Source organism: Sinocyclocheilus anshuiensis, unplaced genomic scaffold, assembly GCF_001515605.1.
Source record: "Sinocyclocheilus anshuiensis isolate Anshui unplaced genomic scaffold, SAMN03320099.WGS_v1.1 scaffold436, whole genome shotgun sequence".
NCBI lineage: Eukaryota > Metazoa > Chordata > Actinopteri > Cypriniformes > Cyprinidae > Sinocyclocheilus > Sinocyclocheilus anshuiensis.
The window spans coordinates 815,531-832,327 of record NW_015560618.1 but is presented as its reverse complement, the minus strand read 5'-3'; the positions used below and the strand labels follow the sequence as shown (position 1 = coordinate 832,327).

At 37.7% G+C, this 16,797-nt stretch overlaps 1 protein-coding gene across 2 annotated transcripts in view; it reads right to left on the bottom strand.

Moving 5' to 3' along the window:
* st6galnac3 (ST6 (alpha-N-acetyl-neuraminyl-2,3-beta-galactosyl-1,3)-N-acetylgalactosaminide alpha-2,6-sialyltransferase 3) overlaps positions 1 to 16,797 on the bottom strand; it is a 120,396-nt gene that overhangs the window by 40,223 nt on the left and 63,376 nt on the right. For both annotated transcript variants that reach the window (XM_016478122.1, XM_016478123.1), the window contains exon 3: positions 10,125 to 10,534. In XM_016478122.1, coding sequence (XP_016333608.1) covers positions 10,125 to 10,534 — 410 coding nt within the window. The remainder of the gene's footprint in view (positions 1 to 10,124; positions 10,535 to 16,797) is intronic.

Genomic DNA, 16,797 nt, shown 5'->3' with positions numbered 1-16,797 from the left:
TCTCCAGAGCTCCGCTTATGCAGTATTAATGTGTACGCTCTTTCTTTGAGCCTCACTAACTGTCCCTAGTGTTGAGTGTAGCTAGATCTCCTCTCGTTCTAGAGTTGTTATTCTGAGACCTCCACTCTTAGAGTTTCATACTTTGGTGGGTGAGCTAGTCTATGACATTTGGCGAGCTTTGAGCTTGCCTGTAGAGGTTTGTAGCTCGGGCTCTGGCCACAGGGATTTCGCTGGGGCAGGGATGAGGCTCCTTGAGTCTTTGACTTAGGGAATCCAGTTATTTGGGCACTCTTCCCTCAGCATAGCGGCATTGGTATACTGTTCCTCTAGCGCCCTCTAGAGGGCACAGCGTGGAGTTCCCTTTCAAAAGGGAACGTCTCAGGTAACCATGGTTCCCTGAGAATAGGGAACGAGATGCTGCATCCCCGTGCCATGCTTCGGGCATTCCTGCTTGCGTCTCCTTCAGACAAAAAGAGGATGACGTATTCCACGGGTGCTCTTTTATACCCGCAGGCACGTTATTGTTTACGTCATAGGCTGCCACCTGCCAATGTCAGGTTCATTGTCATTTTTTCATTCATACTTCAGACACCGGCACCGCCTTTAGGCGTTCCCCTAGCGCCCTCTAGAGTATACAGCGTCTCGTTCCCTATTCTCAAGGAACGTGGTTACATGCGTAACCTGAGACGTTTTTCCCCCCTAAGAAATACACTACTGTTTAAATGTTTGGGGATTAATACGATTTTTTTTTAAACAAATTAATACTTTTAATTAGCAAAAGTGACAGTAAAGGCATTTGTAATGTAATACATTTAAAATGAAATAGAATAGACAAATTAAACAGAAAATAGAGAACAGTTATTTGAATTGTAATAATATTTCACAATATTACGGTTTTTACTGTATTTTAATAAAATAATTGTAACTGTATTTTTTTATGCTTTCTTGGTAATACCTTCTACTAAGAGACTACCTTCAAAAACAGTAAAAAAAAAAAATAATAATAATAAATTACAGTCCCCAAACTTTTAAAAGGCAGTGTAATTAAAAAAATATTATGCTAGACTACCACAGGTTTTCTTTTCAAAACTCCCCTCCACCAAAAAATATACATAAATGAAGAAATAAAAATTAAAAATATGCTCAACATAGAAGAGGTGCATTCAAATGTCACTGTATTTATGAACTGCATTTTTATGTTTTTTTTTTGTTTAACAAAAACAAAAAAATGTTTAACAATTAGCATCATGTCACTGACCCCTTAAAACGTTATCCTAAACTTAACAAAAGTCTGTAGGCTATGTGTTGTACTAAATCTAATAAAGATATTGATAAAGCAAAGGATGTAACAATCTGTCTTTATTAAAAACAAAACTGTTTATTTCACACTTTCCCCAAAACCTAATGGGCATTAAATCCATTGTCATCTAAGCATATCTGAAAAGGATTCAAATATGTTTTAAGTTGCAGGTTGGAATCAATCCTGTTTTTTCATATCTTTATTACTCTATATTGAATAGTTCCTGATAGAACCTAACTAGAGCATGAAATGGGTGCAACTTCATTTGTCATGGGAAAGAAGTTCTCATTAGGAGCTTTTTTTTTATTTTATTTTAAAGGATGCCAGATGCACCTCAAGATTTATAGAACATTCCATGCCCTAAAAGTTTTCAAAAATGTCATGCTTTAGTTTAAAGTCTTTTTTGTTTTTGTAGAATAGATATGGATATTTATATTATATATAAATATGAAATGTTTCAAAATAATGTGAACACTGAGTAAAGGTTTGTTGTGGATTTTAAATGCACTGAGCATTTTTTTAAATAATAATAATAATAATTTGAGCATGAAAAGTGGGCATTAGGTTAGAGGGAAGGGATAAAAAAGTAAGACAGATTTGTGACATCAGCTAAAATAGAAAGCGATTTCTGAGGAGGAGAAAGTTTTTTATAAACCTTTATTATTAATATTTCATATTTACTATGTATTATTTATATTATAACTGCATTCACTGACATTTTAGTTCTTTTGAATTCTGCCGCAGATTTCTGTGATTTTAGGCTGTTTTAGCGATAATTTGGAGCATTTCAACCACACGGTCCAATCGCAGGTGTTGCCTGTAAGTGAAGCTGCTTCGGAAATGTGATTCAAAACAAAGGCTTTGCTGCCAACTGTTTCCTTACATGCCGATCTGCTCTATTAAAGTGGATTTATTACTGACATTAGACACACATCTGCTCATGGCAATGCATTCACTCACGCTATAAGTGTCTCTTCTCTATGCGGTAAATGGCCGCATCTCACCTACCGGATATACAAACTGCAGCTCACTGCTAGAGACATCACTATCTGCTTGCTTTTCCTCTAAAGGAATTGATGTAGGATAAAGGATAATCCTCTCCAGGCCTCCTTAGGAATATCTCTTATCTGTGCTATAACACAACAGCATTAGGGCTATCATGTGAGGATTACTCTTGAAAGGCAGAACTATCGCGGCATTTCAGTCGGACTGATCAAATGTAATCTAAGCCTCTCCAGGAAATAGAGATTTTTTGGAGAATTTTTAGAGTTACAGTGAACTTGCTGACTTTGTGAGCGCTCAACTTCAAATGAAACATTCATGAGGGTGTTATGTTATGGTCTGATGATTGTAATGAGTAATATCAACAGCTGATTAATTCCTGTGCTATGAGCACACAGTGTGTCAGACTCATTAGCACACAGCGAGTGCACTTCAGAACTCAAATAACCTTGAGAGTCCATTGATTTCTTCTGACGACATCTCACCTTTGGTACCACTGGGATGTTGACAACAACGTGAGGAAGATTTTACCTACTTTGCCTTCCTGAGAACACTGAGTTACTGAAGTACCATTTTACATAAGGCTACAGCTATTTGTATTAGTCAGCTAAAGAGGACAAAGAACACTCTGGCTTTAGATGAAATGCACAGCTGCCATTCTACACTGTAAAAAAAGTCAGTAAAAATACAGTACAATATACCGTAATAATTTGAAGGAATTTTCCGTATTTGTTTTTTACAGGAGTTTGTTCTGTATTTTTGAATTACGCTTTGCATTGTGGGAACAAGAAGCTCAGTCGATTATCGGCACGAAAACAGTGCTAGAGCAGGCGCCATTACCCATGGAGATAGTCTCGGTCAAAATTTCATTTATAAGTCGGATTTCGGGTTTGGGAAACCGTTCTTACACTTCCGTGCTAAATTATTTTTTGTTAAATGTAACAAACTGTAACGTTAACTTAGATGCTGTCTGGCTTGTTTGGCAAAGGAATGTCGGAGCCGTCGTATACAACATTTTCAGCATACCGTCACATACTCGACGTGGATGTACGTGTTACAGTGTGCTATACATATACCCTCATTGGGGGGCTGAGCCCCTCTAAAATGAAAATCCTAGAATTGCCCCTGAACTGCGGTGTGATGAGATATTATGTCAGTAAAAAACGTTCCTGTCCTGTCAGCCGTTTTACTGTGCTCACGGCGCATGCTCTTAAACTGTACGCGAATATGAGGCGCAAACTCACTTCATAAATAAACCACATGGAGATAGTCTCGGTCAAAATTTCATTTATAAGTCGGATTTCGGGTTTGGGAAACCGTTCTTACACTTCCGTGCTAAATTATTTTTTGTTAAATGTAACAAACTGTAACGTTAACTTAGATGCTGTCTGGCTTGTTTGGCAAAGGAATGTCGGAGCCGTCGTATACAACATTTTCAGCATACCGTCACATACTCGACGTGGATGTACGTGTTACAGTGTGCTCACTTTTAATTGTTTATTAACTTTTAATTGTTGTTGATGCGGTGTATTCAGTGGCGCAAAAACGGGGTATGCAGTATATGTAGTTTATAGGGGCACCACACATAGGGGGGCGCCATTTTGCCAAAATCATTCTGTGAAAATCTTTAATAAAACATTATAAATAATCAAAAGCTTAGTTATTAAAAATAATTAATGCAACATTTTTATTTAACGGTTTTTAGCATTTTAATGAGTTCAAAAATTTATTTATTAAAAACTTATTAAGACGCAGAACGGCCATATCTCTTTGCGACCACAACAAACGGGAGACTTTTCAGATGCGCACTTCAGCTTGCCCTCAGCGTGCGAGTCAAACAAGCGTGGAGAAGGTACATGTGCCAAATGAACTTCAGTAGAACAACAGGGAACTGCGGCACAGCCGTCGCTAGGCCATTTTTAGGGGGGCTATATGCGATTAGCTCCACAAACTGTACACGAATTCGTGATCGCCTCAGTCCCCTTTAAATTTCATATGAAAACGGCGGCAGACTTCGATCGGCTCCTCTCCGTCTTTCAGCACGTTCTTTTTCAATCTGCAGACCGCGGCGTCGCAGAGCGAGAAACAGAGGACAAGGTGTCACAGTATGTGCATTACATTTAAGAACATCTCTCAAATGCATGCAGCCTACTGAAATATTCTGCAATTCGAGATCACAATAGGGCGCAAGATGATAGGCTATGTAATTTTTTTATTTATAATTTAATGCACATTTTCTTCATTAATTTGTAAAGTATGAAAATGAAAAGAAAATGAAACCATATTTAAATGCATGAAAAAAAACGTATTTTACATTCTTACATTATTTTCCTTTGTACAGAGCTCGATTTAGGTATGACAAAAGTGCTGCAATGAATTCATTTTGACAACTAATAGAATGTTACACATTGACTGATAACTTTTTCAGAGTTTGTTGATTATATAAAATTCAGTGAAGGTTGACTAATAGTTATCTACATGTCTCATCCAAGAGTGGGCCTGTGCAATGATGGAGACCAAGATTTTGGTGGTGTTAAGACCCAGACCCAAGCTTAATGAGCAATAAAGCTATAGTGAGAACTTTTATTAAAATACCTGGAAATACAAAAATAAAACAAAAATTGTCATTCACTCAGTATTACTTGATGTTCAATACTGACAAAAAAATATTCATTGAGTCGTTTATTCAGTTGACTTTGTTATTGAAGTTGTTTGTGTAGGAAATATTTAATCAATGTTTAGAGTGTTTTTCTAAATTTACAATGTATTCTTTTATAATTTCTTATTTGTTTATTGTTATTGGTGATTCCAGATTGCTGGCATTCAAGAAGTTATCATTTAACTTAAAATAATTCAACATTATTTTGTTGTCTTAGACTGTTTGTTGCTGCCGTGTGTTTTGAGTTTGAGCTCCGTCAAGTTAATTCTTTATTGTCTATTTTTTATCTTAAAATAAATTTTATACACCATCATTTTCGTTTCTATAACGTGTGAATATATCCCCTATCGTATTCTACAACAAAAACAATCAGAGCGCCTTGTTATAACTAGTTCTATTTTGATTTCCCGAGTCCGCTATTGGCATATAGCCCGTTAGCATCGCCAGCGTGGTTGCCGCTACTCTCACTTACATTGCTAATACTCTATTAGAGATGATGCCAACCCCTCAGAGGACCTCAGATGATGCCAACCCTGAAACAACTTACAGAAGAACTACCACATTTGCTATAAGTTTGATTGCATCATATAATAATTGCTGTTAATAGTGTTCATCGTCTGTTTGATTACGTCTTTAATTGATTTTTCCGTACATTTCTGCCATACGTACATTGACTGACAGTCACCACTGATAAGCTACCACTAAATATTGTAGACACTTAATTTGCTGTAAAGTTGCTTTGCGACGATTTGTATCGTGAAAAGCGCTATACAAATAAACTTGAATTGAATTGAAAAATGTCCTCCCCCGTTGTGGCTGAGCTACACATTCTCTTAATTTTATTTTAACATCCAGAGGAGTCATTAATTACTCACCCTCATGTTCCAAACCCGTGAGACCTTCGTTCATCTTCAGAACACAAATTAAGATATTTTGATAAAATCCGAGAACTTTCTGACCCTCCATAGACAGCAAGGGTCCTACCATCAGGGCACAAAAACGTAATATAAGGACATCTTTAAAATGGTCCATGTGACATCAGTGATTCAACTGTAATTTTATGACGCTATGAGAATACTTTTTGTGTGCAAAGAAAACAAAAATAACTTTATTCAATGATTTCTTCTCTCCTGGGAGAGTCTGCTGCCATTAACGAGAGTAACACCATGCATGCGTGTGCGTTCATTTACCTGTAAACAAGGTGCAGCGCATGCGGGGTCTACGTCAGCAGCACCACATGAATTCGCCGTGGGTCAGAAAGCTCTCCGATTTCATCAGAAATATCTTAATTTGTGTTCTGAAGATGAACGGAGGTCTTACGGATTTAGAACGTCATGAGGGTGAGTAATTAATGACAGAATTTTCATTTTAGGGTGAACTATCACTTTAAGTATATCATAAAACATTGTTGACAAGATCACATGACAGATGCAATTGGAGACCACTGGAAATGTAAGTTTAGCATTTTATAAACAATGTTTGAACTGGAAAGTATTTGGGATAGCAGTTGATAATTCAATCTCAACTTGTTCTGCATGTTACTCTGTATTTCAGTTTCATTCATTTAATTTCTTGTCATTTATAGTCTTCCTGTGAAGAAATCCTGAACGAGGGTCAAAGTTACGCTTCCAAGACTCATGTATGAATAACTTTGAGAAGCCATGTACAATTTGAGCTTTTTTCAAATCTCAACATGGAACTTGGACTGAACATGCAGAAAAAAAAGTAGTTTCCTCAAACTGGCACATGGCAAGAGATACTAAAAGCACACAAACACTTGAAGCCCTGCTCTTAATTCAGACTGTATAGTTCACCTAGTTTCACACTGAAATGTCAGGCATGAGTGCATGAATCTTTGTTCCATATTTTCAAATGCTGTACAAGAAAGTATTTTTGCAGAACCATGTCAATTGTAGATGCAGATAATTTAGCATGAATTAGAGGTTAGTAATCTAACTTAAAGGGTTATTTCACCCAAAATATTATATGATCAAATCTCATTCCTCATGTGAAAATGTTTTGAATCTTGACTGTTTCACAGTGAAGTGTATCTCTATGACCACTATTTGGTGCAACACCAGTATTGTATAAGTTCCTGCTCATGTTTTCTTTTTTCTGCCTGTTGCTGTTTAAAACTAAAACGTGTTCCACAATACAAGCATTTTTAATGGTGCTTTACACATTGTTAAATTAATTGATGTCATAATATTTTTGTCTTCACCTGTTTAAGGGAAACAAAAGTCACTAAATGCACTTTTAAGAATGTTTACATGAGGTAAAATAAACCATGTTCAATTTGTATATATCGTGCTGAATTTATTTGCTACTAAATATAGGCCTATGCTATAATTTTGTAGAAATTTCTGCATAACGGATTGTCCATTTATGGTACAGAAGATAATGTAAATCTACAGAATTTTCAGTTTTAAAGTTGAAGGAAATGTTCGTAAATTTAACAGAAAATGTCCTGGTAATTTTCTGCCAGTACATTATCCGTTTTCTTACTGATTGTTTTTTTTTTTACAGTGTAGGATTAATGTTGGTGCATAATACTTCTCAATTATTTTATCCATGTATGCCAGTAAGGACTATAAATCCTTCAAGATTTGAAAATTAAAAAACAAAAAGGTTTTAAACAAGGCTGCTAAGCCAGTACTCATGAATGACTATTTATTTAACTATTTAAAAACAGAATTTTTGTTACCATGTGACCATCACCTTTTATTATTTAATAAATATAATTACTTGTTTGGGCAGTTACACCATATAGTATGACATTTTATAACCCAACATATAAATCTGATTTTAATAGATGTATTAATTAATATAATTTCCTTTTCCCCCCCTGCATTTCTGCAAGTTTGTTGCACCACATGACCTTGACTTAGTGGACAAAAGTTTTTCAAATATTAATAAGCAACGTCACCTTTTATTAATAAATATCATTACATGTTTGTCCAATTGAACCAAAATCAGATTTTATAAGACTTAATAACCTTTTTTTCTGCATGTTTCCACATGTTAGATGCACCACATGCCCTTGACTTAGTGGACAAAAGTTTTACACTGAAGCAGTTTTTGGTATTTTTTAAAAGAAATTATGATACAAAATGATGCCAGATTACTACATTGGTTTTCAAACCCTGAGGGTCGCCAGGATGATTTAAGGAAAATGTATATATGTATGTAACAAAGTTCAAGACTCAGGGAAGAAGGAAGTGGGATCGGGCAAATGTAACTTTAATAACAAAATTAACATAAACAACAAAATGAAAGTAAGCAGCAGCCCCCTCACAGCAGACTCAAGTGTGTTTGCGCTCTGGACAGCATCAGAGGTTTCTATTTACGACGTGTTTTTACAGCGTTGAACATTGTAGCCAATCACAGACATATCTGTTCATTTCTTGAACACAATGGACAATCAGAGGTGTTTCAGTAAGTCAGAATTCACTCACAACTCAAAAAACTAATCCACTCATTATTAGGGATGTAACGATATCAAAATCTCACGATACGATATTATTGCGATATGACGTCCACGATACAATATTTATTGCGATATTTAAAAAGAAAAAAAAAGACAAATGAAGAATTGGGAAAAGATGAAAATTGTGTACATTTTACATTTTAAAGTTAAATTATTCTATCTAATGCACTTTAGAATGAGAGTTCAAAATTAAGAGCTCCAACCCACTTTTTTTTCAACTAAGAAAACTTAAGTCAGAAAAAAGTCAGTGAATTTATTCATACCTGAACTTTAAAGGGGACTCAACCCTCTTTTGTATTTGTGATATACTATCTCAGTCTAAATTACTTTGACACTGGTGTTTTAGGAAGCCAAACAAATTAGAATAGAATAATAATAATAACAACAATGACAGCAGTAGCCATATATTGTAAGGAAAATTATTATTTCATAGGTGTATTATTTTTGTTTTACACTACAGTAGGGAAATTACAATACTTCTTTCCTAATTTCTACACTTGAATGAGATATTTTGAATTTGGACTGCATTTAAACCGCTAGCTGTCAGCAATTCATACTGCAATTCATACTGCACTTTTAAGCTTTTATTTTGAAGGAAACGACAGTAGAGCTTTTATTTTGAAGGAAAACTCCAGCTTCAGTGAAAACAGGCTTACAAAAACGCGTCTCGCTACAAATCTAGTGAAAAACTGTAATCATCTGCCGCGAAAATAAAGTATAACTGGTGGCTGTTGCATTCCCTCACAGCACGTGCAATAAACGAGTTCACTGCAATCATTCACAGTGAACGGAGCCGTTCTGAGGTGCAGAAACCACCGGATCACAAGCTGATCGCCTAAAAATATGTGCACTTTGCTTTAAAACATGCAGCAAAAACAGACGTGATGACAGGATTAAGCCATATTGTGCTTTCGGTTTTAGTTCGTTTGACAGATACTGTGCCAAAGCATAATGGCACAAAACAAATATATTTTAAAAACTACACTTTTTGCCCGGAAGACCTATCATTTCAGATCGTCATGTGATCACGATAATATCAAGACGGTTTTGCTATCGCGATATTGATAACATTGTTACATCCCTACTCATTATGAAAAAGTGTAGACTCAATGTAAATAAGAGATGTATTGTGCAGTGTAAAGAGGTTCATTGATTATAATGGAATTGGAATGAACTGAAATGAGTGACTTTGATTCTTAATTTGATTCAGAATTTGAATAAAAGTTTTGTTTTTCATGCTGCTAAGAGGACCAACATGGTAAACCTGCTGCAAAGTTTCAGGAGTGACATCTGCATATAAATGGGGGATTCTCTCTTGAAATCGCAATGACTGACATAGTGATAATCATAACAATGGACTGGACAAAATATGATATTTCAAAATAGCTGTGCATGAAGGCTAAATCACCCTCACGAAGTACCCCCAGTGATTTGATTCTGGAACAGAGCATCCTTCCGGAGCTCTTCCGTGGGACTTAAGACCAGTGTGTGGCACAATTTTCACTCATTAACATTCGCTCCGCCGCCAATCAATTTAAAAAGAAAAAATTGACTATACTAATAATGACTATACTAATTTTTTCTTTATTACATTATAATAATGTGTCATCCTGACATTTTTGACTCCCCCCATTAAATCTAAACAGTGACGTTGACGGTGGCTACAGCACTCTCACCTGTCTTTGCCCGTTTCCTTCTTGAAAACAGTGTCGCAGTAATTCATGCGGTCCTCTGTGGTGACGTAGATGCGTGCATGTGGGTAGTTTTCCACCGCTTGCCGCAACATATTGTACACAATGCCCTTGCCATCCTGCCTCATGTTGCGCAAGGGTCCCCACACCACATAGACTGTCTCATTCCCCTGGCCAAAGAAGTGCTGGGGTTTTTGAATTAGCAGAGGAACACTAGTGTGAGACACCACTCTCAGGTCTGTCCTGCGGCCCACGTCCCTCTCAAAGCCACGGGTGGGTGCGTTGTTCATTCTCCAGATGCAGGAGGACTGGTCGATTTCGGCTCCTGCCTCACGCCCCAGCATCTGGCCAGAGCTGGACACTATACTGCAAACCTCGCAATGCAGCTTCAACGGCTAAAAGAGAGAAGAGGGAATTGGCAATTTAGCATCAGAGGTTCAGTTAAATCATGCACTGCAAGCTTTCAGTCTGTTTTAACCAAACAATGCTACAGCTTTTCACTGTAGTGGCAATACTAGATCTATTGATCCTGATTAGGCATGTGTAGTCAAGTCAGTTTTACTTGTGTAGAGCTTTTCACAATAGATATTGTTTCACAAAACTCCACATATTACAAGAAATGTACAAATATGAATGTATACTGTATGTCATTAACTAGTGAACTTGTAAAAACACTACTGGCTTAAAAATGATAACATAACATTATTATTTGAATTATTATATATGCAATGGCTTTTAATGTTTTTTAAATATTTTTTTTTGACTCACCAAGGCAATAATTACCAAGGCGAGGTAATTATTTGATAAAAAATATAGTAAAAAAATGTAACATTGTGAAATATTACAATTTAAAATATCTGTAATATAATTTACAATGTATTCCTGTGATGGCAAAACTGAATTTTCAGCAGCCATTACTCCAGTCTTCAGTGTCACATGATCCTTAAGAAATGTTTCTTGAATATCAAATTAGCATATCAGAATGATTTGGATTATCAAAGCTGAAAATAGTTGCTGCTTTGTTTTGTCCCAAAAAAAAAAGATGAATAAAAAAGTTCAAAAGAGTTCTTTAAAATAATTTCTAAGAAATTGAAATCTTTTGTAGTATTAAAAATGTCTTTACTGTAAGATTTGAACAATTTAATGCACACACACACATACATCAAAATATCAAAATGCATCTATATCACTAATGCTTAAAAACGTAAAGTACTTTTTACTTTTTTAAGTAAAAAGGTACTTGGCCTTTGTTGGGTGGTACTTTATTTGTGGGTTTACTTCCTAATTGCACATTTATGTTCCTTAGTGCCTGTTTCTGGCATAAACAACAATGAAATATATTTTCTCACTGCATCATTCATCTAAAACTTGGTCTTACAACTAAATCCATTGAGTGGCTTTGTGGACACGTGACATTGAGGTGATGAGAGGTGATGCTGTGTGCTTTCAGGGGCAGCCAATTGTGGCATTATTGTGAATGTTACTGCTATATTCAGTTCTTGTTAGGGTCATGCATCCCAACGGATGAGAATCCACTTCCACAGTGGAAAGAAATTTGACGCTTTATCAGAAACTCCTATCATAGCACTTCTTAAACTGTGCTCCATCTCAAATAGTCAGGTGGTCCTGTGTACACCTCTGAATTTTGTGAACAAAACTCTTACTGGAAAAACATGATGGGACAGCTACAAATTAAATTTTAGTTCCGATTTTATTAAAGGTGGTACTTGGCCTGAAAATTTAGATGTAATAGTCTGCTTAGCCTGCTTGACAAATATACTAAAAATGTGGGTATGCAGAGTGTGAAATGCTACTTTGACAGGACCCTTAAATACTTACCCCTTCTAACCAGCAGTGTAATGACTAATCATCAACACCATGGCATTAAATCTATCACCCTGCTCTTTCTATTTATCCGCCTAGAATACCAAAGGGATGCTGAGTGCCATGAGATTGGCCTAACAAATTAGAACATGTTTGCCCTGCTTGGCTGATCTGCAAATCTGAGCACAAATTACTATTGCTCAAGACAGGATAATGGTGGCAGGGGCCGATCAATAGCTTATGACTGACCAGCAGATCAGTTACAATTAGGAAGTAATTTGAGTTATGCCTATTTAAATGTTACATTACTCACATTATTCTCTTGGGAACAAAGAACTGATAAGACAACCACTGAATCACTGTGACTGTGACACAGTGAACAACAACAGCAGTAAGCTTTCACTTAGTGCTTGGCAAATGATAGATATTTGACTTCCAAAAGTGGAAATGAGATTATGTGTATCAGAAGATGAAAGAAATGTATGGAAATTAAAAAAGATGCACAAGCTATTTTAAGAAGGGCAGAAGATTGGCTAAATCCATACTGTTCTGACTAATTTAATTTAAGCAAATTAAAGTACAATTAAGTAAACTATTCTCCATTTTCATTTAATCAATTTAGCATTCACTGTTTTCATACCATTACTATTTGTTCATTTTTCAAACGAAACCTGTTTTCTTGCATCACTATAAAGGTATAAAAGCATGACACCTTTTCAAAAAAGCCAGTCATGATCAGAAATGGACAACTTCAGGTCTGTAGGGTAGAAGGAGGACTAGAGCTACCTTGAGTTCTGCCTCATGAGTACAGCCAAGGTTTCTTGTAAGATTGTCTGAATCACATCAGCTAACCACCGGGGTGCCTCAGGGTTCAGTGCGTGGTCTGCTCCTCTTCTCGGTATACACACATATCTCACTGTGACCAAACCACATTTTCTCTTTCTGATCTTTGTTTTGTTTCTCACCTCATGTATTTTATAGAAGTTACTGTCTCTTTTGTAATTTCTTACCATTCACACAAAATTGTCTGGTTAAACCCACTTGTCTGATGAACCCCTTTGCTCCAGCCAAAACTTTATTTTAATCAAAATAATAAACATCTAAAGTAATAAACATACTTTAACTAAACTCAACTCATCTTGGGAGGTGCTCAGGTGTGTTTTGCTTATAGCTACAATTACAGCAGACATTTCAATCCAATGCAAATCTGATTAGACAAATTTCTCAGCTTTTTGGTTTTAAAATGTTGCTTTTTTATGAAACGCACACATTCAAGTGTTGATAAAAAAGAATGCATGAAGCTAGAATATTTTTAGTTTGTTTGTTTAAAAGCAGAGACTCTGATTTTTAGAGACTGTTTTATCTTTTGACATACTGCATATGCAGATATTCATATAACAAAATATTCTGGGTACCATGAAATTCTTGTGAAAATGATTTTTAAAAAATGCTGGTGGTGGCTGGTAACTTAAAAAAAAGATGGCAAGGAAAGAGTTCATTCTATTTTTTAGATTTAGTGTAAATTACAATTTTGCATCCTGAAAAAAAAAAATCAGTTAAAGGAAAAAAAATTCAAATGATGTCAAATCCTGGTTCGCACATAAAACCCCTTTTGATTTTACCTCTACGAGTTACTAGTAGCTACCTGCATCAAATTTAAGGCTTTGACGCTTTCATTCAGTACCACATCTAGATCCAATCCCTCCTACCAGCATGAAATAATTTAGGGGAAACTGAGAGACATTTCAGAGTAGCTGTAGACTCTAGCTTGTCCTTCTATTAAGACCCACAACTTGCTGCTGGACTCACAGCTTACACTGATCTACACATATTGATTGGTTGGTTGGACCAGGAACACACTGTCATTGAGTTGGTAGTCATCAAACCGTTGTGAAGCATCTGGGCTGTGCCTGGGTTTCATATGCCAATCTGGGCAGAAAAACAAATAATATATGTGCAGATGGAAAAACACACAGGAGAAATAAATAAAGTGATTTGATGTATATTGGATGAATTAAAATGCACTGCTACAATATCATATATTTGCATTTACAATAGGAAGTAGTGTACAGCAGCACTAATATATTAAGCAATGGGTTATCATGTGAAATATGAGCTTATTATATGTGCACCTAATAAAATATTATGCTAAAAATATCAACAGTAAAGCCTCACCTTAAAATGCAGAAGAAAATTATGCCTGTTAGAGGAGCTTTTTTGACAGAACTAAAACATGTTGATAAGTGAATACCAGAGTTCATGCATAATGTTTATGTTATCGGTTCATAGGTCTGTTTTATGACTGGGCTTCATGCATTAACACTTTTGATCTAAAGCCCCATGCAGAGTTCAGCACCTCTGTATATGTTAAATCAGACTGAAAACAAGGTCATAAAGAGAGAGAGACACCAAATGCAAATAGCAATGACTAAGTATGTGTTACAAAGCAGAACAGAGCTTTTATTATAAAAATAGTAAGACTGATTAAAAACACAAGCATGTTTGTCCTAGATTTTTCAGTTCTACTTTAGAGACATTGTTGAGTAGTAACGAACTACATGTAATTTGCAGTTTATTTAACATGCAATGAAATGAGTGGTAATTAATGCACTTTCATCAAAATATGGAAGACACTTTATCTCTGTCTTGATGCAGTTTAAAGGAATAGTTTACCCAAAAATGAAAATTTGCTGAAAATGTACGCACTCTCAGTCCATCCAACATCTTGATAAGTTTGTTATTTAAAGAAATGTAGCATTACATCACTTGCTCACCAATAGTTCCTCTGCAGTGAATGGGTGCCGTCAGAATGAGAGTCCATAAAAACTGATAAAAACATCACAATAATCCACAGGTACTCCACATGGCTCTAGTCTATCAACTGACATTTTGTGAAGCGAAAAGCTGCATGTTTGTGATAAACAAATCCATCAAGATGTTCACGATGAAACGCCTAAAGGAGGGAACGGAGACGTCACGTCGGTGACCGACGAATTGGGATCTCGCTTAGAGAGACCAATCTACTTAGAGTGTAAACTAAACGAGCCAGTGCACATTGGCATGTGATGATTGCATCCAGTTGCCGCCGAGTGTAATTAGGCAGCAGGTGCAACACATACTCAGGTTTTCGCTGAGGAGCCGAGCCGGTAACCTAGCTGCTCAGCGGTGGTACAGCAGCTGTGGCGACGAGACGTGACGTCTCCATTGCCTCCTTCAGGTAACGAGGGTTGCATACATAACCGAGACTTGCAACAAGAAGACCAGTTCACTGTTTGTCATAGCACTACCCACTAAGTGAGATTGGATAACACTGGGAAAACGTACCCATTCTACTTGGAACCGGGACGTTGCGGAAGCCCCATCCTTCCCGAAGGAGGTTTTGGAAGCACTTACACATATGAACAACCGTTTAGGTGCATATGGAAGATTAGAGGTGATTGTAACCCTCTTGGAAAATGGCAGAAAGTCTGCCAGGGAAACACGGGCTCTGAGGCTATACTGTGAACTAGGTTTCTACATATGGAACCCAGCCCTCTACCGTTTCACACGGATTCATCGAGTGAGGGCCTGATGCCGGACGTTCCGCCACGTCTGGTTGCCGAGGGGATGGAGGAGCTCGACAGGGTCTACAGTACGGACTCTCTGGAGCGGTTTTAGCAAGCCGACACTAAACTGGGGCTCTTAGTGCTTCTACCCGATTGAGGTGAGAACACAGGAGGATACCTGCTCCACACGAAGGCTATAGAATCTAGCGAACGTGTTGGGGATCGCCCAGCCCGGAGCTCTACAAATATCTGTCAGAGAGGCGCCATGAGCCAGCACCCAGGAGGATGCAACACTTCTATTAGAGTGAGCTCGCAACCTAATCAGGCAGGCACACCCTGTGCCTGATAAACCAGGGTGATGGCATCCACTATCCAGTGGGCCATCCTCTGCTTAGAGATGGCATTCCCCTTCTGCCGGCCTCCATAACAGACAAAGAGCTGATCTGTGGTCCTGAAGCTTTGTGTCCGGTCTACGTACCATCTCAAGGTTCAGGCGGGACAAAGCAAAGCTAGGGCTGGGTCTGCCTCCTCCAGGGGTAGCGCTTACAGGCTCACCTGATCCCTGAAGGAAGTAGTGGGAACCTTGAGCACATAGCCGGTCCAGGGCCTCAGGATTACCTGGGAGTTAGCCGGCCTGAGCTCTAGGCATGATTCGTCGAATGAAAATATGTGCAGGTCCCCTACCCTCTTGATGAAGGTCAGTGTAATCAGGAGTAGAGTTTTCATTAATAGAAACTTCAGCTTAACTGACTGCAAAGGCTCAAATGGGCCCTGCTGTAGTGCTTTGAGCACTAGAGACAGGTCCCAAGAAGGTATAGAAGGGGGCCGGGGAGGATTTAACCTTCTCACTCCCCTAAGGAACCTGATGACCAGATCATGCTTCCCTAATGACTTCCCTTCCACGGGGTCGTGGTTAGCAGTAATCACAGCAACATTGACTTTAAGGGTGGAGGGAGACAGCCTTCGCTCCAACCCCTGCTGCAAAAAGGACAGCACGACTCTGATCGGGCATCTTCGGGGGTCTTCTCGATGAGAAGAACACCACTCGATGAACAGGTTCCACTTCAAGGCGTAAGCGTGTCTCGTAGATGGTGCTCTCGCCGAAGTGATGGTGTCAACTACCTCTTGGGGTAGGTCACCTAGAACCTCTGCATCCCGTCCAGGGACAAGACATGAAGTTTCCAGAGGTCTGGACACGGGTGCCACAGGGTGCCCCGTCTCTGAGTCAGTAGATCATTCCTCAGAGGAATTGGCCAAGGAGGGGCTGTCGCGAGGAGCATTAGTTCTGG